This window comes from Molossus molossus, unplaced genomic scaffold (assembly GCF_014108415.1).
Source record: "Molossus molossus isolate mMolMol1 unplaced genomic scaffold, mMolMol1.p scaffold_m16_p_17, whole genome shotgun sequence".
NCBI lineage: Eukaryota > Metazoa > Chordata > Mammalia > Chiroptera > Molossidae > Molossus > Molossus molossus.
The window spans coordinates 34,580,904-34,600,692 of NW_023425352.1; the positions used below are offsets into that span (position 1 = coordinate 34,580,904).

Below are 19,789 nucleotides of genomic sequence, written 5' to 3' on the forward strand. Positions count from 1 at the left end.
TGCCTCATAGACTAGAAAACAATACTTTGAGAATTGACTTGTTATGTACCATTCATGCAGCATGCGAGATTATAATAAGATTATATGAAGACAAAGTTGGATCGATCATGCCACTAATTGGTTATGAGAACATGCCGTGATATATTAGTTGTTGCATAAATAAATGTAACCCTTGTTTCACCTAAACATTAAAAATTTATAACGGTTAAAATTCCATTTGAATACTTTATGGCTCCATCTATAAACTCTGAATTCAGTAAATATAATTTTGACATGTAAATTTCATGTTTGTGAATTTCATCATATTTCTTATTTCTACATTCTTAAAAATGTAGAAAACCTAAAAAATTTTTTGAAAAATTGATTTTCTGATGTAGGCAATTAAGGCCTACATTCCTCCTTCTTGGATGCTTTATATTAAAATATATTGATTTAATTTTTACAGATTATTTTTCCACCATTTGGACAAATTTTTAATTTAAAGCTTGAAAGTCAGTAAACAAGTTCAGCCCTTAGCCAGGTGGCTCAGTTGGTTGGAGCATCATCTTGTGCACCTTAAGGGTTTTGGGTTCGATTCCCAGTCAGGGGAACATACCTAGGTTTCGGATCCATGCCAGAGGCAACTGATCCATGTTTCTCTCTCACACTGATATTTCTCTCTCTCTCTCTCTCCTTCTCTCCTTCTTTCCTCTTTCTAAAATCACTAAAACATATTCTCAGGTGAAAATTAAAAAATAATAATAATAAAAAAACTAAACTTGTCCAGAAAAGAAAGAAAAGTTGGTCACTAATAAGGTAATATTTGTCACTAATAAGGATTACTTCAAATTTGGATCCGCTTGTCCCAATACTTCTTTTCTTCCTCATCCTAAATTTTTATTTGCATGCAGTACTTACAAAATAAAGCCCTTAGTAAAAGTATTCATTTTAAAATGGGGTTTACATTTTTAAGCCTCTAGAAAGCACAAAATAAGAAACACATTTTTATTTTGTTGAGAGTGGTTCTGAAAGTATCAGACTAAGCTCAAAAAACTCGTTAAAAGGTTGCAAAATTACCACTAAGTGCCTCACATTAATTTGCAGAACCAGGTATTTATCGCCCTTCATAAATATTAGCATTGTGGAGTTCACTTCAACAAGTGAACATTGGGAAAAATTTTATCGCATAAACTAAAGCAAATATCTTGTTCTCTCAAAGGAAATAATAAAATAATAATATAACATGTTAATTTCCAGGTGTTCTTCTCTATGGGCCTCCAGGCTGTGGTAAAACGTTGATTGCCAAGGCTACAGCCAAAGAAGCGGGCTGTCGATTTATTAACCTTCAGCCTTCAACACTGACAGATAAGTGGTATGGAGAATCTCAGAAATTAGCTGCTGCTGTTTTTTCCCTTGCCATAAAGCTACAGCCTTCCATCATCTTTATAGATGAAATAGGTATGCTATATTTTCTGTGGGAGCATTTTAAAATGCTATTTTTAAGGGTGGTATTTAGAAGATGAGATTGAGTTTTTTAACATTTTTTTTTTTATCCTCACCCGAGGACATTTTTCCATTTTTTGTTCAGATAGAGCGGGAGGGAGAGAGAGAGAGAGAAACATCGATGTGAAGGGACACATCGAGTGGTTGCCACCCGCACGACCAACCAGGGCCGGGGACAAACTGCAACCGAGGTACGTGCCCTTAGCGGGAACCGAACCCGGTCTCTCTGTACCGCAGGCCGACGCTCCAACCGCTGAGCCAAACCGGCCAGGGCGAGTTTTTAACATTTTTAAAGCCAAATTAATAAAATGGAAGAGAGAACCACCATCCTAATGTGCTATGTATAATTTGTGTTGCAGAATGTCTGTTCATTATCCTACTTGATAGTTTTTCTGTTTTTCCTCTTACAAGCAATGCAATAGACATCCATGTACATGTTTTCTTGAGCATATGTTTGTCCAGGGTAGATGTCTAGAAGTTGAACCATTAGGTTCTGTGCTGTGTTCATCTTCAACCTCTAGGACTACCAGTTCTTCAAAATGGTTATTCCTGTTTTCACTTTCATTACTGTGTGGTTTGTATCCCTAGATATGCCCTAAAGTTTTTTTCAGACATTTTTGTTACTTTTTGCCAATTTAAATAGCATAAATTATCTTCTCATTGTTTTAATCTCAGCTTTCCTGATTACTATTAAATTTGGGTGTCTTTTAACATGTTGATTAATCATTAGGGTTTTTTTTTTCTTGTAAATTATTGTTTGTGGGGGGTGATTTTTCTTGGTAGTTCTTTGTTGATGTTCATTATGATTGCAAATATTTTCTAGACTGGCTTGTCTTTTCACTTTATGATAGCTTCTTCTACAGATATTTAAATTTGAATGTAGTTACATTTATCATTCTTTTTTCTTTATGATTTATACTTTTTCTATCTGGTTTATAGTCCCTTCACTATCCCCATAAATATTCTCCTTTTTAAAAATATATAGCATGAAGTGGGACTTTAATGTCATTCTTTTCCATGTGGACTGACAATGTAGATAATTTTTCTGTATATGTCATGACTTTATTATTAGTGGACTTTTTCTATATTTTATGAATCATCAATATTTTTGTTCTGTTCCTGGTACAATAAGTTATATGTGCAATAAAAGCTATAGTAATTAAACCTATACCTTTGTATTAATTGTACCACTATAATTATATATGTTATATATAAATTATATAAAAATATATGTAATATGATAGGCTATATAGAAATATAGAGAAAGAGCTAAATATAGAGAAAGATTACTGGTTTGCCCTTGTGTATATTTCTTATCAATCTACTCCAACTATTTTGGGTTTTTGGTATGCATTTTGCATGAAGGAGCATATAGCTGGATTTTTTTGTAATTTCCATCTAAGACTCTAATCTGGAAATGTTCCCTCTCATCAATGTTTCTGTCTCTCCCTCTCCCTTCCTCTCTTTCTAAAATCAATAAAGAAAAAAAATCAATTTTATTGATTTTGAAAAATCAATAAAAACATTAAAAAAAAAAAAAAGCTTAGACCTAGAACATTACAAAGCATTTTGTGCCACTTCAAGTTCTAGTTTCAAGGCTGAAATGTGAAAGTTACAAATGCCAATAATTTGAAATGATACTATGACAAAACATTTGAAATAGGGATAGTATTAGAAAATCCAGGATTTATTTTACTGTCTTTTTATTCTTAAGATGTACCATACCACCTTTCATTTTTTTTCATTAGAGAGCGAAAATGCCTCCCTACTTCTTAAAAGCATTTCATGGTCATTGTAGATCATTTGGAAGACAAAATAATTCAAAACAGGAAATTAAAGTTGTTCTTAAGTCTATTATTAAGCAATAACCAAAGTTATTTGCATTTTGTTTTTGTTTTGTTTTTTTACTATGTGTAACATTATGTACATGTATGCTAGCTTGTGTGTTTTAAATCATTATCTCGCCTACGTTTTCCCACTTAATGGTGTTTCAACGTTTTCTAATGTCATTAACTGGGAAAGTGTGAGGGAAAGGATGTGCCCATAATTAAGAGCACAAAGTATACAGATAATCTGGAAAGTTAGGGCCAAAGTACACAGATTTTCCTCCAAGGCACTATTTAATCTTTTTCTAGCCTCTCAGTACCAGATCCTCTACTTCTTTTATATATGTTAGCATAAATGTATTTTTAAGAAAGAAACGAAGATTGTGAATTGATTTTTTTTTTTTTTTAATTTGCCCAATGTGTCAAAATTGTTATATCAAAATATTGTGAAAAGGCCTAGTAGCCCCTTTTCTTGTAATCTTTCAGGAAGTTGTCAGCTTTTGATTAAGTGATTTGAAATTATATAAAGAGTAATTTATTAATTTCTAACATTAAGAACTTTTTTCTTCTAGACTCCTTTCTACGAAACCGTTCAAGTTCTGACCATGAAGCTACAGCCATGATGAAAGCTCAGTTTATGAGTCTCTGGGATGGATTGGATACTGATCACAGCTGCCAGGTATTTGTAAGAAATGTGCCTTAAACTTGTGTTGTGGTGGTGGTAGAACATTTTTGGCTTTTTTACAGAAGTCTTTTTCTTAATTAAAGTTATCTGAAAAACTATGGTTTATATACATTTTCATCTATTTTGAGGTCTTCATGTGTAACAGAATGTTAATAGATTGCCTCAGTGCCTGAAACAAATGTAATAGAAGAAAAAAACCCAGGGTGAAGCCTCTCCTTAGAATTTTTATGACCATTATGCCAAGGAAGAGGAAGTGACTAGTGGCTCTGGGTATGTTTCTTTTGATTCTTACCATAAATCTTTATAGTCTTTACTCTCAGTTCTTATGTTACTTATCTTTTTTCGTTTTTAACATTTTAATTAATTACTGAGACATATGCACTTTCCCACTTCCTGTTATGTGCACTTTCCTTTAGAATCCCAATTTTATATGAGTCTTCTGTCCTAGGCTTTGTCTCTTACACTCAAAGCTGTGAAAACCAAAACTAAAGTCCCTTGGTGTGCCCTCCAAAGAGAAAGCCGGCTATTACTCAGTTTACCTCTTTGGCGTCCCATTTTCACTTAATTCTTCACCTGTGAATATTTCATACATTCTTACCAGATCATTGATGCATTTTAAAAGAAAAAAAAAATGTATCTGGCATATTTGTTTTTCTGCCCTATTGCTGGAAGTTCTAGAACCATTTTTCTTTTCTCCTTTTTTTTTGGTGAGTTACTTATATCTCTTGGAAAAGTTTTGAAAGAATTAAAAATATTATTTTGTTGTTTTAACTTTATTAGGTATTTTCTACTTTGTAATCTGTTTTTTGCCCTTAAAAACACAAACACACAAAAACTGTTATTTAGAATCACACCTTCTGTTACTTCTGAAAAGTTATTTCTTCAAAAAGACTGTTTCATCTCTATTCCCCATGTGCTCTCCTTATGGAGTGCCAATTGGATGTACTTTATTTATAATACATGTGTTTTAACTATTTGTTCACATTTTGTTTCTCTTTGTGCTACAATCTAGGTAATTTCTTTACCTGTTCTAATTTGATAATTTTAAGTTTAGTTGGATCTCTTCTGCTATTTAATGCTTTCATTGTGTATATTATTTCAGTAATTACATTTTTCAGTTCTAGAAATTCTTTTAGATTCTTTTTCAAGATGGCCATGTTCTTTTTTATGGGCTCTTACTGATCAACTCATGTTTCCTATTGGTTTAGAAAACCAGAGACGGCATCAACTAGCTGTGTGACCTTGGCCAAATGATATAATCACTCTATCTGAATAGAGGAGTTAATAGCTATAAAAAGGGAAGGCTAGTTTCAACCTCAGAATTAGTCTGTATTCAATAATTTTAACTTGACTTTTTGTATTTCTGGTTCTGTCATTTGAGTTTATAATGGTTATGTCCCTTGTGTTTTGTGATTTCATGGGAAAAATCATTTGGTAGAACTTGTGCATGAATGTTTGGAACCTATATTGAAGGTTTGTTGCTCTAAGAGGATTTTGTATTTGTCTTTTGCCAGATTTTTTTCCCAACACAAATAGGTAAATTCAGGTTTGAGATCCATGTTAGCTGACCATGAACCATGAAATCTCAGGGATTTCACATGGGTGTATGTGTTTATATGTCTTTGTAAGAACCAAGGCTTGACTCTGCTGAATGGGTTTTCTAATATTTTACCAGTTTTCTCAGGCTGTAGTACTTTATGAGTTCCAGTAGGGTGGTCTCATCAGGCTCTTTGGCCTGTAAGGTGTCCATTGCACACCCCACTTTCTAAGATCTGTACATGTTCATAATGTGGTCAACGTCTACTCTTGCTTACCTCCCTAAAGCACAGGTTTCACTACTGGTCTCAGCTTAATTCCTTTATTTTTTTGCAGTTTGTCAATTAATTTATTTGAGTTTTTTTTAATACTTTATTGTTTTTGTATGTTTTATAGCCAGAGGGATAAAGGATCTCCTGTATCCACCACATTACCATAAATCAAAAGTAGAAAACACATGCTCGGGAGGAAAATTAAGCCACATGCCCTCCTTCTACATTACCTTTATGAAAATATAATTTCATTATGAGGGAAAGTACCTTTAGTGTGTGTAGGATGATGAGAGAAGTAAGTACAACAGATACATTTATTAATAGAAACCATTTTTATTAATAATTGGTTCTGATAAATCTTTTTAATAGTAGTTCATATGTTTCCCAAAACTAATATCTTCCTAAGCAACAGAATTGAAAGTACTTAGACAATTGAATAGTTTAGACCATCTAAGAGAAAATAGCTTAATTTTATATATCAGATTATAGCTTTAAAAACCAAGGTATGAGTGACAATTGGATGAAGTTTACACTCTAGAGGCACACAACATGGTTCTAATACAACACAGCTTGAAACTGAACCATGGTTCCTTATCACGCTGGTAGTACTTACTGTTATTAAATTCTAGCAACAACTTTCTTTTACTTTTTTCTGTTGTGGGGTTTAAAATTGACATTATTAATTTGAATAACAATTTTAGACATATTCTTCTTTGATCTGAACCAGTTAGTTTATCTCTAAGATTGTCTGTTCCATGACTGCGGATGGAGCTTAGTACCCCAGCCAGCTTTCCTGTATGTCTGATAAGGCCACAAAGGAAAAAAAAGTTAAATGGCACAATTAAACCTGTCACCACTGCTGGAAATCCAAGTTAACTGATGACGTAGTCTTCATCTTGAGAGACATGGGACATAAAAGATAACAATTTTTATCGGTTCCCAGTAGGGGGCGTACAGGAAGCAGCCGATCAATGTTTCTCACATCGATGTTTCTCTTTCTCCCTTTCTCTCTAAAAAATCAATAGAAACATATTATAAAAAACAAAAATTTTAAGGATAGTCATTGACAAGGTTTTGAGGCATAAAGTTAGATCTGATTATTTTACTTGTGAAATGATAAAAAATGTATCTTGATACCTTTATTTTAAAGATTTTTAAACGTCTTAACTAATATCTAAAAGGTGCATTAATTTTGTTGCTTAAATACAAAAAAATACTGTTGCTTCCCATTTTGAATTTTAGTTCATATACATTAAAGATAATACATTAAAGATAACAGGTAGATAGATGTAAAAGTTAGCTACCTGTTTTTGCCCTTTAAAATCACCCTTAAAATGTGCTTCTTGAAGTGAAACTACAGCTGGTTTCATTTGCTCTTGCTTTTTTGTCATGAATATTATATGTATTAATTAGACCATGTGTTAATGCTAGATTTTTTAGATTCCTTGATCCAAATTTTTGCATTTCATCTTCCGTAATGGGTTTTTGTTTTGTTTTGTTTTAGGCTGTTTACTTAGAATATTTCTCATAAAACAGCCTGTTTCCAGTTTCTTTCAGGTACTGCCTCAACCAGAGTGCATTTTGTGATTCTCTACTACCTAATATCAATCTTCATCATAGTTCCATATCATTTTGAATCTCTGTTTTAACACTTAATGTACTCAATCTCAAAATGTACTTACTTACATTCATCCTTTATCTTATGCAGTTAGTTCATTTGATCACTTTTAAGACTTTTTTTTTGGTTTTACATTTAGTAGAAAATTTCTTTTCTTATTAATTTTATAGAGTTCTAAATAGTCAGTGAAGAAAACAGGTAGGAGCATTAATATCTTGATTTTTTTTTTTTTTTTTAGGACCACTTAACCCAAACATAGAATTGCACTGTAGAACTAATATTTCTCAAGTTTATATTTGTATATATATTTTTTCCCCTCTAGGGGGCAACCTCTCACAGTTAATGGAAAGTAATTTGGCTCTTAAATATCATTAAATGTAGAAAAGAAGTAGAATGTAAGATTTAATGGATCTTTCAGCATGTTCTAAGACCTCTTATGTGTTAATGAAATAATATTAAAGAAATAAAACTTTCCTTTAGAATACCAGTAAATTTCATTTTGGATAGCAGATGTATGCTGTTACTGGGTTATACAGAAATATCAACAGTGATGGTAATATTGAAGCCCTTCAGAAATTAACTTGTTTTTTTATATCTTTGTCTTTATTTGTGTTGATTTTTCATCTCTACATTCTTTATAAATAAGTGACATTGACCCTGAGGTTGACAGGGTCACCATCATTTTTAAAAAAAAAACTCTACCCTGGCCTGGCCAGTGTGGCTGAAGTCTCCAGTTCGTTTCCCAGTCAGGGCACATGCCCAGGTTGTGGGCCAAATCCCCAGTGGGAGGCATGCAGGAGGCGGCCAATCAATGTTCTCTCTCATCGATGTTTCTCTCTCTCTCTCCCTGTCCCTTCCTCTCTCTTAAATCAATAAAGAAAAAGAAAAAATTGGAAAAACAATTCTACCCAGAAATTTGGTGTTTACTTTTATTCAGTTGCCATTGTTTAAAGTTGGATTGCTTAAGGTTTTATTAGTACTGAAAAGTGTCACCTGTAGTGCTGATATATGCCATGACATAATTATGTGAAATGTAGAGGGAAAAGTACATATCTATTACTTTTACCAGCATCCTCAGACTTAGGGGAAATAATTCTCTCCTTAATATTATCATTCAGGGACTTGAAATATTCCTCTGTGTACACTCCCAAGTTATATGACTTTTAGTTATTCAGTGTTTAGCCATTGAGTAACCATATTTTGCAAAATACAGTCGTTTTTTAAAGAAATCTTACCAGCTGTGCTATCACCTGATCTATTATTTAAGAGTAACTTCTATTTGTATCTATAAATATTTGAGTAATACATACTGGATTAATATCAGACTTCTTTATAGAAGATTTAGTTTTTATACCACTTGACTTTCTATATGTTCTAAGCCCTTTTAATAACAACCTACAAGGAATATTGTTGGTGGATTTAATACCTTTGTTTTCTTTATATATTTAGGTCATAGTGATGGGAGCTACTAATCGTCCCCAGGATCTTGACTCAGCTATCATGAGAAGAATGCCTACAAGATTTCATATCAATCAGCCTGTAGGTGGTTTTGATTCATGTTATGAACAGTTACATATTCACTTTTTAAAGGTCTTTACTTTTGATTTCAAGAAAGGAATGATTTTTATAAAAATAGCACTTATTTATGGTGGGCAAGGAAGGACTAGGACAAGGTTCCACATAATTGCTTTGTTCTTTCTACTCTCTTGCTTTTTTTCTTATTTCTTTCTTTCCTAAGATCAATATTATTTGCTTCTCCTCAAAGTAGGTAATTACGTTAAGCTTGCCTACACACTTTAGTAGGTTTTTTTTAGACTAGCGAGTTATCTATGGAAGATACCTATGAAAATCTAAATTATAGTTTTGGTTTCACATAGGATGAAATTGGGGAGGTTGGGGTTAAAGAATCGCCTTGTTCAGAAGGCCTGACAGGATAAACAGCTGGGATTTATTTGACTAAGCACTGGAGTTGTAATCAGTGCTTTCCTTTGACAGGATTAATGATTAGCCCGTAGCTAAGCTATTACACTTTAATTAATGGGAGTGTGAGAGTGGTGTTGGCCCAGTAATATCTTTTTGCTAGCATTCTTTCGTTAGTTAAGAAGTACCCTCTAGTAGATGATAATAATTTATCGATACTTTAATTTTTGTACAGAATACTCAGAACTTGAATTTTCACCTTGCCAGTGTGGCTCACTGGTTGGGCGTCGACCCATGCACCCAGAGGTCGCTGGTTTGATTCCCAGTCAAGGCATATGCCCAGGTTGTGGGCCCAGTCCCCAGTGTAGGGCATGAAGGAGGCGGCCAGTCGATGTTCCCTCTTATCAATGTTTCTAGCTCTCCCTCTCCGTTCCTCTCTCTCTCAAGTCAATAAAGATATTTTTTTAAAAAAGAACTTGAATTCTCTCTGCCTTTAGATCAAAGAAGAAAGAACAAAAAAAAAATCAGTAATAGAAGATATGTGCTGTACAATCAGCACATTACCTGTATAGCCATATAGAGGAACTTTTAGGGTTGCTCCTTTCAAGTATTGAAGTAAATATTGTAATTTATAATTTATTTACAATTTCTGTCTCACTTGATATTCTGCAGCTTACCAGATCAGTTTGTGGCAGTAAACCTGTTTCCTAAAGATCAATGGTTGTAGCCTCTATGAAATTACTTGATTTGCTATAGCTACAACCTCTGGTTCCTCTGAGAATATGCATTTACAGGACTTAACCACTCTATTAGAAAATTTACCTGATAAGATTTTTTAACCTGATATAGGAGCATATACAATTTATTTTGTATGACTAATATTTATTGAGCATTAATACATGTCATACACCTGAGAGGCTCTGGTGAATGAACATGGCACATGTCCTCAAAGAACTCTTCAGACATGTAAATAAATGATGTCAAGTTCACTTTACAAAGGTATGTTTAAAGAACTGTGAGAACCTGAAATAATGATGAAAACTAGTAGTTCTGTCTGAGGAGTTGTTGAAATTTACAGAATCCAGCCCTGGCCAAGTAGCTTAGTTGGTTAGAGTATTGTCCCGATATGCAAACGTTGTGGGTTCAATTCCCCCATCAGTGCACATACAAGAAGCAGCCAATACATAAATAAGTGGAACAACAAATAGATGTTTCTTTGTCTCTCTCCCCCTTCCTTTCTCTCTCTAAAAAATAATCAATAGATAAAATGTTTAAAAAATTCTACAGAATCTAGCTGGGCTTTGAAGTATGGTAGGAAATTATTAATAGGCAGTAGAGGCTTTTCTGCCAAAATGAACAAAGGCAAGAAGGTATGGAAGCTCATGTTTATCTGTGACTTCTGGGGTACTTCACTTAGGGCATCAAGGAAAAGAGACCATGAAACTGGACGGGTAGACTGTTGCCCAGCTTAGATAAACTTTGTATGCTTCACACAAGAATTTCAATTTTATTTTGTTAGCTAGACATCTGTTGTTACCAGTAATTGAAGAGGTGGCAACTATACCCATGTTTCCGGAACGTTAGTTTACCTCTGGTTTGAAGATGAAGATTGCATTGGTAGAGTCTTTGCTTGTAGTCCAACAGAAAACAAAACAGAATACAGCAGAAGAGAACAGAGCACACGGCATGGAAAGGAGACTGTACTAAAGTTATACATTTGGTATATTAACTTTGTGAGTTATCAGATGAGTTGTAATAGTTGTAATAGATTTAAATTGTTATAAATTTGAATACTGTTAATGTAGAAACTGGGATTTTGTAACCCTCTTTTCATTCTATTTTTTAGAGAATAGGGTATTTTCTTTTATTGTGTAACTATGTGACGTCAAAGTGTATGATTAACCTTACCTTAATCTTAAAGTCTCCAAGTTAAATGTTTATCTAAAAAAGTTTTCAGTGATCACCTAACATACCAAATTAGCCTTCATATGTAACACCCTAAGTTGTAGAAATAGCAGGGTTTGGTTTTGTTTTTTACATCATTTGATTTGATGTTTGTTGTAATCAGCTCTGTTTTTTCAATGGTTGTGGAAATAGGGATGAGTTTAGCCATAGTGATTCTTAAAAGCATTTATACTTACTATGTATAAGGTATTCTATACCAGTTTCTATTCTCTGGTATAAGAAACATCAGTGGGGGGAAGCATACAGGCATATGAACAGATGTCCTATCAACACTAAATAAAAATTCACTCATGTAAATTAGGGAACATCGAAGCTCTGTGCTGAAATGGAGGAACTATGGGTATAGTTGCCATCTCTTCAATTACTGGTAACAACTGCATGGCAGTGGTGTTTTCAGAAGTTTCCTAAATGAAGAAAAGGAAACATGCAGAGAGCAGTGGAGGAAAGTCATTGGTAGCCATAGTACTCGTCTGCTCGCTCAAGAGAAACATTGAAGGGCGCGTTTCCTCCCAGGCATGTGCTCGGCTCTGGGCATTCAGAATAAGAAGATGGAGTCGAGCAGGACAACCACAAAAGATTATTGTAGAGGCTAGAGTCAGTAGTTTCTGTGACCTCTGACAGAGTTTCTGTCATTGCCTGTAGGGATTATCAAGTATTTTACAGGGAAGGAAGAAGTACTAGGAAAACTAGTTGATCCTTATTTTTTTTTAAAAAAACAGCTAACTGGAAATTATCCTGGTTTTAGGCTCTGAAACAAAGAGAAGCAATTCTGAAACTCATCTTGAAAAATGAAAATGTAAGTAGAAAATGAGAATTTTCTCTCCTATAAATATCATCTTTATGCTCATTAAATCAGGTTAGAGAAAAATGAAAAAGAAAGCTGAGAATAATGTAGTTTTGAACTTGAGGTAAATTACTATAAAACTCTTGGCTGATTATGTAACTCAATAACTATGGTATACTTGAGCTAATTAAAGATAATCTGCTTTTGCCCTGGCCAGTGTAGCTCAGTTGGTTGAACATCATCCCATGCCCCGAGAGCTTTTTGTGTCATAAGACAGTCATACTTTTCACAGGTCATTACGTTTTCACATTTACTTAAACTATTCATTACGTCTAATTTTAACTTTGATCTTAGTATTCTGCCTTTTTTTTTTAACAGTAGTATCTTTGAGAATTCTTTTAGAATTATATTTGTATAGGTACAGGGAATTTTAAGAATTCTGTTTCTTATTCATGAAAGCACAGAGTCAATTGTACATTGTTTTATTTAATCCTCAATTCATATAATGAATCCATATTAGTACTATTTTATAGTTGAGGAAACTGAAACCCAGAGAAATTAATCTTGATTCCCCAGTGACTGGACTTCTTTTGGTTCTATTCTCATACTTGTTTTGTTCGTCTTTGTAACTTTATCACCCTGTCATGCACATTTGTGAGTGGTTAGAACATGGTGTGACCCAACAAAGGAGTCTTCAGATGATAGGGTGGAGGCGTAGATTGTTTTAGGAGGAGGACTAATTTTAACATCTCAGCATAATTTGCAATATCTTTCTTAAGTAGTTTTTTAAATTTATGAAATAATTGAAACTTATACACAAATAACCTTATGTGCATCACCCAGATTTAACAGGTGATCTTAACATATTTTTCTTTACATCTCCCCCACACCATCATTCATAGTATGCTGTCCTGAACTTGGTAGTGTGTATCAGTTCCAATGATGGGTATGGATAGATACATAATACATGTGTAGATGTGGGTTATTTTTACTTGTTCGCTATTACAAACAGTAGGGAAATTAGAGCTTATATGTATCTGATTTCAAATCTACACATGTAGAAGAGTTCTTCAGACACAAAAAAGTATAAACTATATTTGAAAGAGAAATAGATGAGTCTGACTATGATCAGACTTAATACTTATAGAAGTTTAACAAGGCAACATGAACAAAGTGAAAGAACTGGGAAAACATTTGCAACTCTATAACCAACAAAGGACTAATATCCACATTATACAAAATTACTTTAATTTGTCAGGTTTTATTTCTACATTATTAGATCACAGGTGCTAACTATAGCTGTCTCTACGAACTTACTGTCTGCTATATCAGTTATGAAACATAAGTTTAAAATTTCCTAGTATTGTGAACTTGTTTATTTCTCTATGGAATTACGTTAATTTCTCTTTGGAATTACGTTAATTTTGCTGTTATTACATGTATACCAGTGCAGAATTGTTATATATTTTATTATTGTGTAATGATTTCTATTTAAATTATGCATTTTGAGTACTTTTATTGATCTTATATAAGCAGAACTACATTAGCTTACTTTTGGGTAACACTTGCCTTTTATATATCATTTCCCAATCTTTTACTTTCACCTTTGGCCTTTTTCCTTTCAAATATAACACAGCCTATTCTGTTTTTCCCTTTTGACAGGGTGTGGCTATTGTAAAGCTCAGATAGCTACATTTTGCATTTGTGATTAGTCATAAATTTAGATTCATTCTTTCCATTATCATGCTTTTTCTTTGCTTTCTCTCCACCTACTGTACCCCACCCTGTGTTCCTTAGTGTTACTCTTATATTATCTATTCCTCTCTTCTCCGTTTTCTCTACTGGTTTGGAAGTTACACATTCTCTTTTAGTGGCACCCTTAAAATATTTTTTACATAAATACTTAAAGTCCGAGTTAATAGGTCTGCCCTCTTTTCAGTACTTTCATTTTAAGACTTTAGAATGCCCTAATGTATATATCCCCTGTGTATTAACATTTTCTTACCGTCTAGCATTTTAGTTCCCCATAGTTTCTCTACCCCAAATTATTATTATTACTGTTTACATAGTAAAACTTATTTAGGTTTATCTGTATGTGTACTGTTTTCTTTGCTTATTATTACCATTTGCCTCACACCTGCTTCCTGAGTTCACTTTTCTTTTTATCAAATAATATATGGTTTTTCTTTAACCCCCACCTTTGGGAATCAGAACACTGTCATGTGAGGTCACAGTTGTAGCGCTGACAATAGACCCCATGTCCTCTCACTTCCAAGTCTCTTGACCTTGTGTAAATTTGCTCTTCTTCCTTAAACACTGGATCTTCCACAAAAACAAGTGGGAATTTAGTAACTAGTGAAGGTGGCATTTTAAATCAATGGGGGAAGTAAATGTTAAGACAAATGGTTAGCCCTGGCCGGTTTGGCTCAGTGGTTAGAGCGTCGGCCCACAGACCAGAGAGTCCTGGGTTCGGTTCCCGCTAAGAGCAGGTACCTTGGTTGCACTTAGTCCCCGGCCCCGGTTGGGGTCATGTGGATGGCAACCACTTGATGTGTCTCTCTCACGTTGGTGTTTCTCTCTCTCTTCTCCCCCTCTCTCCCTCTCGCTCTTTCTGAAGATAAATGCAAAAATGTCCTTGAGTGAGAAAAAAAATAATAATAAAAGACAAATGGTTAGCTAAATGGGGGCAAATATAGCTGGACCTCCACTACATTGTGTTCAAATCCTGGCTTTGGCAATGGTGTGACCTTGTGCAATTTATTTAACCTTTCCAGGTCTCACTGTTCTCTAAAAATGAAAAATTTCAGAATATTTACCTGACAGAATTAAATGAAAATAATTTAAATGTAAAGTAAATGACACATATTCATTTAATAGATGATAATTCTTGTAGGTACATTTTTTTTCTTTTATCTCATCATTTGTATATAAGTTTGGTGTGATTATATTAATCCAAGTCTGTTATGTCCCATACAGCCACTTAATTGGCTGGACCATATAAGCTAAGATTGGAGATCAAGACTGTAATGCTGAATTAATGCTGACGTAGTAGAATACCAAACTATTACAATTAAAATGGATGTCAGAGTATTTCAGTGGAACGTGTGTTTGGTAACGGACTTGGGACTTAATGATGCAAGCTGTTTGACAAGTATGTTGAATAGATTATAGAAAAGGGTTAACATGGGACCTTTCTAAGAGTTACTGAAGTGAATCCAATATTGTTTGAATGTTTTCTTCACTATCACTGCATGATATATCTACTGCAACCTATTTCACTCTTTGGTCATGATGACAATAAAAATTAGATTTCAAATTTTCAGCTTTTATGGTTAGAAAAAACTTCTAGAAACTGAAAATACTCTGTAATGATTCTCCTTCCATGCTATTCCAGTACGCTTACCATTCTTTAATTGTGAGAAGAATGGATGTATCCTTTGCAGTATATTTTATGTTTGTTTTTTAAGTGTGTTTTATACATATCTGTTCAAGGTGGATAGGCATGTGGACCTGCTAGAAGTTGCCCAGGAAACTGATGGGTTTTCAGGAAGTGACCTAAAAGAGATGTGTCGAGATGCTGCCCTTCTCTGTGTCAGGGAATATGTAAATTCCACATCAGAGGAAAGGTATGTGGTGTAGAGGGGATCTCTGATATTTATCAAACCCTTTCAGAGCCTTTCGGTTAGTTTCTTTTATTTGGCTTTACAATACCAACTCTGTTTATGGAATAAAAGGTAAATTGGACTTAATATCCCCAACGTTATTTATTGTCTTGTTTTAAAGGTGAGTTCTGAAAATGATTTTGGGGGGAATTTGAGGAAGGTCTACAATGAAGAGGTAGAAATAAAAACTAAATTTCTACTGAAAATCCATGGACTCGTCACAGAATGCTGACAGAAACTTAGCTGTGTCCGTCCCCACCAGGAGAACGGTCCTCTAGGACTCCTGGATTGCTTTGCGTCTGCGATTCCTGTTTCCTTTCACACGGAAATGGCTGCCTGTCTTCCAGAAATTTTACGTGTAAATGGGTGGGCCTTGCTGGGGACTAAATTTCAACTTGTTAATAATACTGTATTTACTAAACAAATGAACCATTTATTACTGCAGCAGATTTCACTCAAAATCAGTTTCAAAGTATGATGAGCTTGAGAAACCAATTTTATACCAACCTTATTCCAGCAAAGATGCTACTGAACTTGAATAACTCAGCCCTGATGAACCATGTCCCTTGAGGAAGTTTTCCAGAAGGCTACTTGCCCTGAGCTGGTATAGCACAGCATGTCTGAACCCCTGTGCAAAGTACCCACCTTCTTAACGAAGAGTTTCTATGACTGGCAGCCTAGTGTACTTTGGGGGCTCGTGTTGAATGAATTCTTCATCTCTTGCCCCTTTGTTTCTCAGTCTCCCTTCCTCATCCCCCTGAGGCTTTCACTCCAAGTGACCTGGCTTTAGCTGTTGTGTGCTTGTGTTTAATTATAGTGCATTGCCATAGAGAAAAGTTGGCATGAAAGCTGCCCTGTTAACCCTAGCTAGGTATGCCTTAGTTCTGGGCCTTTCTTTAGTGTCCCCTTGATCCCTATCATGCAGAGGGCAACTCTCATTTATATATTTATTGCCAGATTGTTCCAGTGACTCTAGCGCTAAAGTTGGGAATACTTTTGACCTCTATAGCTAGTCTCCTGCCAAAGGTTTTTATTCTTATAAATAAGATTAAGAGGAGAAAAACAAAACAGCTGTTTTGCTTAAATAAAATTACATTAATAATGAAAGTCCTGTTTTCTGCTCTCCTCAAAGCCCTGAAAATTTTATATTTCAATATGAAAAATCTGGCCAATAGACTTGGGTCATCATAACTTTTTTCCCCCAAATGTTTTTTCCTAAGTGTCCATAAATTACAAAGGAGACATTATATACTGTATTTTGTTTTTATTATTGAAGTGGGGAGGACTTAGCTTAGTAGGTTTTATCAATAGCAAAGAATTTTATTTTCAGTTCATCAAAAGCTAAACATATACTTGAATATAAATGTAGGAAAGCTACTTTTTAATTCCGGTTTCCATGAAAATAACACTTGACTCCTTTACTGGAATTAATATTTCCACTTTGGTAAACTGACAGCTTTTGTACTTATAGTCTTAGTGTGAAGAATTTGATTTTAGTTACCACAGCTGTAATATTTGCAGCCACCATTTTAGCTTTCTATCTCTTAGCAGTCAGTGCTTCTTAAAAATCTCTTTACGACCTGTGTGTGCATAGGTAATTCCTGAAAGAGTTTGCAGGAAGCTTTTAATTGTGGTTGTCTTTGGGGTCTTGGATGGGAAAGAGATTTTACTTTTTAATCATAGTAAAATTCTTTAGGGAGGTGTATTCTAAAGTTGTTTGAATATTTGCTGGTTTTGTTTGCATTTCAGCCACGATGAAGATGAAATTCGGCCCGTGCAACAGCAAGACCTGCATCGGGCAATTGAAAAGATGAAGAAATCAAAGGATGCAGCATTTCAGAATGTTTTAACACACGTTTGTTTAGATTAAGAGTAAAGTCATTTGTACAGGTCAGTGTAACCTGGTTTGGTGTGCCCTGTTATCATTAGTGAAAGTAGAATGGAAGGAATGTTCTTTAAACAGTGAGGGAGTCGAATGACACTGGTTTTATACTCTTGAGTTCTAAGTTATTGAGATGTAGTTGTTACATAAACGGTATTACCACTTGTCAGAAATCATGAGGAGGAACAATTTAATCCAGCCTGCGTGTGGGTGCTTGTGTTTGACCTTTTTAGCCATATGTTGCAGCCTTATAGCATCTAAGCTGGTCTTAATAGGTGATTCATTAGTGAGAAATGGACACGTGGTTAAGTGCTGCATTCTAGATATGTGAGTGTGTGTGTGTGTGTGTGTATTAAATGTATATATTCACACATTTTATATTGACATTCTGTAGATATGTTTGAATACAGAAACTTTTTTTTACCCCAACTACTGAATCAAAAAGTACCAAATACTGTATAACGAAACTAAGATTGAAGGTTGTGTGTAAAAGGTACAGTGATTCAGCCATTTTCAGTTGTTACTTGTTTCGGCTTTTTTTTTAAGTTTGAGCATTCTCTGCAGTTGAATAATTGGAGTCAGCCACATCTGAATACTTATATGTGGTTCAATGATTATGGTTGTCAGAATAATCAAATAACAATACTTGTTCAGAGATCTGCATTGAATGGTTTTCAGGCAGTTGTGTGATCTACGCCCAGTTCACCTTTCTGCATGCACACTGAGACATTTTCAAATTGATATACGTGCAGGTGATTGAAAGCCACTTGAAACAATAGCTTTGGAAAACCTCAGTGCCATACAATACATGTACGTGACTTTCCCTTTTTTCATTTACTGCTACATAGTTCTGTTGTAACCATGGTTGTTTAATGTTATTTTAAAGTCATATGTTCTTTATAGTCAAATATAATTTGGTCATCAAAAATAAAACGATAATTTAAAAGAAGTAGTTGTTACTAAATGTGCTGAAAATACTCATTTTGTAATTGAAATTTTAAAAGGTTTCTTAGCATATTATAAATTGCACCTAGTTAGTACAAATATACACATCAGAATCCCCATGTTGTATCTGTAGTCACTGGATGGGGCTGTGTGTACTGCATATAGGTGAAACATTCTTTTGTCCATAGTTTCACTAATGAGGACTCTGTCATGGGCACGTAAACACACAGCATGCGGGGCGTGGCACACTGTGACCCCGGGGCGATTTCTGAATCATTAGAAAGCTTCAGATGTTGTTTTCATTGTATTTCTTTGAAAACTCAATTTTTGTGACTTATTGAGTTAATTTCTTTGATAATAAGTCTCTCACTAGAGAGACTTATCCCCTGTTGAATAGTTTGTTCTTCCGTTGTGCTTTGATTGGTGGGTGGAGCAGAGGTTGTGGGAGGACACTTTGGATAACAAAAATCAAGTTTTGAAAAATTGTGAAGATGATTGAAAAATTGAATGCAAAACACAAAATACCAAAAAATATAGTCTCCATTTTTAATAATTATATTATACTATTATTTTATAAATGTGTAATAAAAAGGTCCCTCTTAATTAATTTTTCTCTACTTATGCCTTGGTCTTTTTTGAGTTATATAACATTTTCCGGGATGGTTTTGGTTTATAAAATTTGCCCTCAGACTGTTTTTATCTTGCTGTGTAGCATTTATTGGCATACATACTGGTATCTAATCTTTATTTTTGTTTTAGTATGAATTTCAGTAATCATTCATTTTAATCTGATGGCATGTTGATAAAAAATAAGGTGGTATTCCTTTTCATGTTCTTATCTTCTCTTAAATGCAGAATATGTAACAGTAGTAGTTATTAAATTTATCATGGTTTTAATCATCAAATGAAGTTAGAGAAATATACTAAATCCCAGCAATTATGACTCATCAAGGCATCTTAATGCCTTAAAGTATTTGAGGAAACTTTATTGTTATTATTTTGCTTACAGTTTCTGACTGAGAATATACATCTTCTCTAGTTGATAAACGTTGGGAAAGGCCTTCTTATTTTTGGTTTATTTTTATCAAAATATAGTTGAAATGTAATATCATGAGTTTCAGATGTATAACATGGTTATTCAACATTTATATACCTTACGAATTGATCACCATGATAAATGTAGTAACCTTCTGTCGCTGTACAAGTTACTGT

At 34.1% G+C, this 19,789-nt stretch overlaps 1 protein-coding gene across 5 annotated transcripts in view; it reads left to right on the forward strand.

Moving 5' to 3' along the window:
- Positions 1-19,113, forward strand: part of ATAD1 (ATPase family AAA domain containing 1) — a 35,895-nt gene extending 16,782 nt beyond the window's left edge. For 3 of the 5 annotated variants that reach the window (XM_036264797.1, XM_036264796.1, XM_036264794.1), the window contains exons 5-10: positions 1,237-1,437; positions 3,881-3,987; positions 8,869-8,958; positions 12,050-12,100; positions 15,581-15,714; positions 17,500-19,113. In XM_036264797.1, the coding sequence (XP_036120690.1) occupies positions 1,237-1,437; positions 3,881-3,987; positions 8,869-8,958; positions 12,050-12,100; positions 15,581-15,714; positions 17,500-17,620 (704 nt within the window). In that variant the 3' untranslated portion in view covers positions 17,621-19,113. The remainder of the gene's footprint in view (positions 1-1,236; positions 1,438-3,880; positions 3,988-8,868; positions 8,959-12,049; positions 12,101-15,580; positions 15,715-17,499) is intronic. The other 2 variants (XM_036264795.1, XM_036264798.1) reach the window with 2 other exon arrangements.
- The last annotated feature ends 676 nt before the right edge of the window (positions 19,114-19,789 follow it).